This window comes from Austrofundulus limnaeus, unplaced genomic scaffold, assembly GCF_001266775.1.
Source record: "Austrofundulus limnaeus strain Quisiro unplaced genomic scaffold, Austrofundulus_limnaeus-1.0 Scaffold2, whole genome shotgun sequence".
NCBI lineage: Eukaryota > Metazoa > Chordata > Actinopteri > Cyprinodontiformes > Rivulidae > Austrofundulus > Austrofundulus limnaeus.
In genome coordinates this window covers 148,640-151,825 of record NW_013952404.1, presented here as the reverse complement: position 1 = coordinate 151,825, position 3,186 = coordinate 148,640, and the positions used below count along the sequence as shown (strand labels likewise).

At 39.1% G+C, this 3,186-nt stretch overlaps 1 protein-coding gene across 1 annotated transcript; it reads right to left on the bottom strand.

Annotated features, from left to right (window-relative positions):
* Positions 1 to 528: 528 nt before the first annotated feature.
* LOC106518223 (sialic acid-binding Ig-like lectin 12) lies at positions 529 to 2,508 on the bottom strand. The gene is made up of 4 exons (XM_014009407.1): positions 2,497 to 2,508; positions 2,314 to 2,404; positions 1,779 to 2,150; positions 529 to 1,453 (listed from the first exon to the last, which is right to left on the bottom strand). Exons 2-4 carry the CDS (start codon positions 2,396 to 2,398, stop codon positions 699 to 701), a joined length of 1,212 nt encoding a protein of 403 aa, XP_013864861.1. The 5' UTR covers positions 2,399 to 2,404; positions 2,497 to 2,508; the 3' UTR covers positions 529 to 698.
* Positions 2,509 to 3,186: the final 678 nt, after the last annotated feature.

The following is a 3,186-nucleotide window of genomic DNA, read 5'->3' as shown; positions in this document are numbered from 1 at the left end:
TGTGTGTGTGTGTGTGTGTGTGTGTGTGTGTGTGTGTGTGTGTGTGTTCTCAGTAGTCAGACGTCCTGACCTCAGTGATCACGTGTTTCTCTGCAGAAATAAAATGAGGGTTTTTCATGCAGTTTGGAGATCTGTCGACTTCGGCCTGAACTCTGTCATAAAACAGACGATCAAACATGGATGCAGGGCTGGGGACACAGGGAGAGTCCAGCCGCCCTGCTGACAAAACTCTTTTTGATCACTTGTATCTGTGATCTTGTTCTTTCGGTCGTGACCCAAAGCGTGTGCCCTAAGGTGAGGCTTCTCAACCTTTTTGACCTCTGGGCCCAGTTTGTTGAACATAAAGTGACACGAGGCCCAGTCACACATTACCAATGTATGGATCAAAAATGATAATTATTCTAAATCTTGGTTTAATTTTTATTGGATTTACATTGTCGTGGCAAGTTTATCAAGAATGCAGAAACACGWTGGAATAAACGCACAGAAAGTCTGCGTGTATCGTCGCCATAATGATTTAATCTTGAGCAACAAAACAAACAGACGTCAATCAAATGCACACTGATAACAGAACAAAATCCAGAAGCCCTGAGTGAACAGAGAGGACAAATAATGCTGGACTGAAGACAGAGCAGAGAGTACTGATGACAGCTAGAAAAAACAAATCTTGACAGAGGACATCCTCGTCTTCTTTAGTCTCAAGAAGCTTGAACCTTGATCACTTGGTTGAAATGATCTGCTTCTTCTGAGGCCTTCTTTGGTTTGTTGAAGAATCTTGATCTAAAGCAGAACTCAAAGATGATGACTGAACTGCAGAGTGTTACAATCCCCAGGATCTTCAGAGGAACATAAAGACTGAACCAAAACACTGGTTTAACTTCAACAGCAAAAATGATCACAGGTGACGTCTGRTTACCCAGATTATTTTCAGCCACACAGTAAAACTCTCCTCCCTCTGTGACGATGAACCTATAAACCTGATGCTCAGAAACTTTAAAGGTTCCATGTTTGCTGATCCAGAACCAGCTGAAGGTTCTGACAGGAGGCTTGGCTCTGCTGGAGCAGCTCAGCTCCACCCAGCTACCTGCTGACACCAAACCTGATGGACTGATGGATGCTGAGGTGTCTTTAGGAGCATAGGAAACACTGAGAGTCAGATTTGTTTCTGCTGTCTTGTTCCGTTTCCCTCCATCCACAGGATATCTGACAGAACATGTGATGTTGGATCCATCATGTGTGTCTGACAGAGTCATGGTCTCCTGGATTTTACTTGTAAAGGTTCCATCTGGGTTTGTCTCWGTTTGTCTCTGAGAGTCTTGTTGGAGACTCCAGGTGAGTTCAGGAGGTGAGAGTGGACAGGGAGTCCRAGCTGAGCAGCTGATAGAGACAGACTCCTTCTCCTTCAGGTCCTTCACATCACCTGAGATGCTGATGCTGGGACTCCAGGCTGAATCTGGGATTTCACACAGAAAACATAAAAAAGTGTTTATTATTTTTTCCATTAAAAATGTTAGATTATCATTTCTGTAAAAACATCTTCCTATAATCTCTATATAAAACCTGGACCTTTGTGTTTTTCATTTTACATCTATTGAATTTGTGTGAAAATAATCAAAATGTGCAACTTTTGTTTAATGAGAAAAGACAAAAGTTGGTATTTTGTTTAACAGTGTGAAGTAAAATATTTCTGTATTTAACTGATTGTTCAGAAAATGTTGGTGAAGTTGTAACACATATTTGTATTTTAGTGACTTTTTTGTTGAAGAGAAAAATCTTACCTTTAACTGTTATCTGAACAGATTCAGCACAAGGTGATGCCTTAAAGTATCCATTCTCAATTCTGAAGAAGTATTTGTCTGAATAAGTTGTGTTTAAATCAGGAAACAGAGTGGTGCAGTCTTTGTTCTTCAGGTCTCCGGTTATTTTCAATGGATACTTGTTAACTGAGAAGCCACTGTTGAAAACAGTGTATGAAGGGTACCACCAAGTTTTCATCCAGACTCCRTAGATTGGTTTGATGCTGTCATATCTTCTGTCTGTTGTCTCATATCTACATGGGATTTGTAAACAAGATCCACTCAGAGCTTCCATCCTCTCTGGTGCTGTGATACGTAAGGGTGTTGTTACACCTCTACAATCAGCCAGGCCACCTGTAAAATGAGACAGATGATGAACAAAATGTGCTGCAGAGAAACTTCCTTCCACTTGATGCAGTTTCTCTGCAGCTTGTTACAGGTGGAGCCTTTAAACAACATGAGGATGAAATCTTTCAGAAATGATTCATGTGACGTGTCCAAATGAAAGAGAACAAACCTGAAACAGCTGCAGGAAAGAAGAGGCTCAGTAACATGTTGACTGTCAGCACAGACAGAGCTGCCATCACACTCTCACTCTGCATCTCTCACTGGAATTAAACAGAAACTGTTGTTTCTCTGTTAAACATCTTTTAGGATATTTACCTTTCACGTTAAAAACCATCTCTAATGTTTCTCTTACCGAACGAACCTGCAGCCAGAACGATGAAGAAAAATGAGCAACTTCTCAGTTCAAAAGACAAAGTCATCTAAAAGTGACATCATTGTTCCTTTTCCTGTAACACAGGATGCTGAGCTTTTAGAGCATCTTCTGTTGATCTGGGTGTGAATATTTTTACACAAACTGAGTTTGCCTGCAGAACACAGGACTGAATGTTGGAAACAATTTTATTAACTTTTCATCAAAACACTTGCAAAAGAAATGTTTAACAGCTTTTAACTGTTAACAAACCTGCAGAAAACAATTAACTTATAAAACAATACAAGAGGAAAACAGTTTCTGTCAAACATCTTATCTTTTCATCTTCACACATAAACTCAGTGAAGAAGCGATGCAGAGGAAACTATATTTCTGGTTTATTTAAAGAATTTATTTCTGGCATRTTCCAGATCATTTTGCAATAATCACACAGAAAAAGTGTCTCAATCAGCCTTTTAGAAGCTCTGAAGCCCCTTAACTTGTGTCAAAACTGAAAAAACTAAGATTGTTTCACATCAAAATGTTTGTTTTATAAATAGTTTACTGGTACAAAGTAAAGACACTTAGAGGAGGAGAGGTTTTTTCACTTCAGTAGAAAATGAAACCAAATATTAGTTTATTTAGTTTATTTATTTCTTCATCAGTGACTTTTTTTAGTGAAGAGAAAATAGA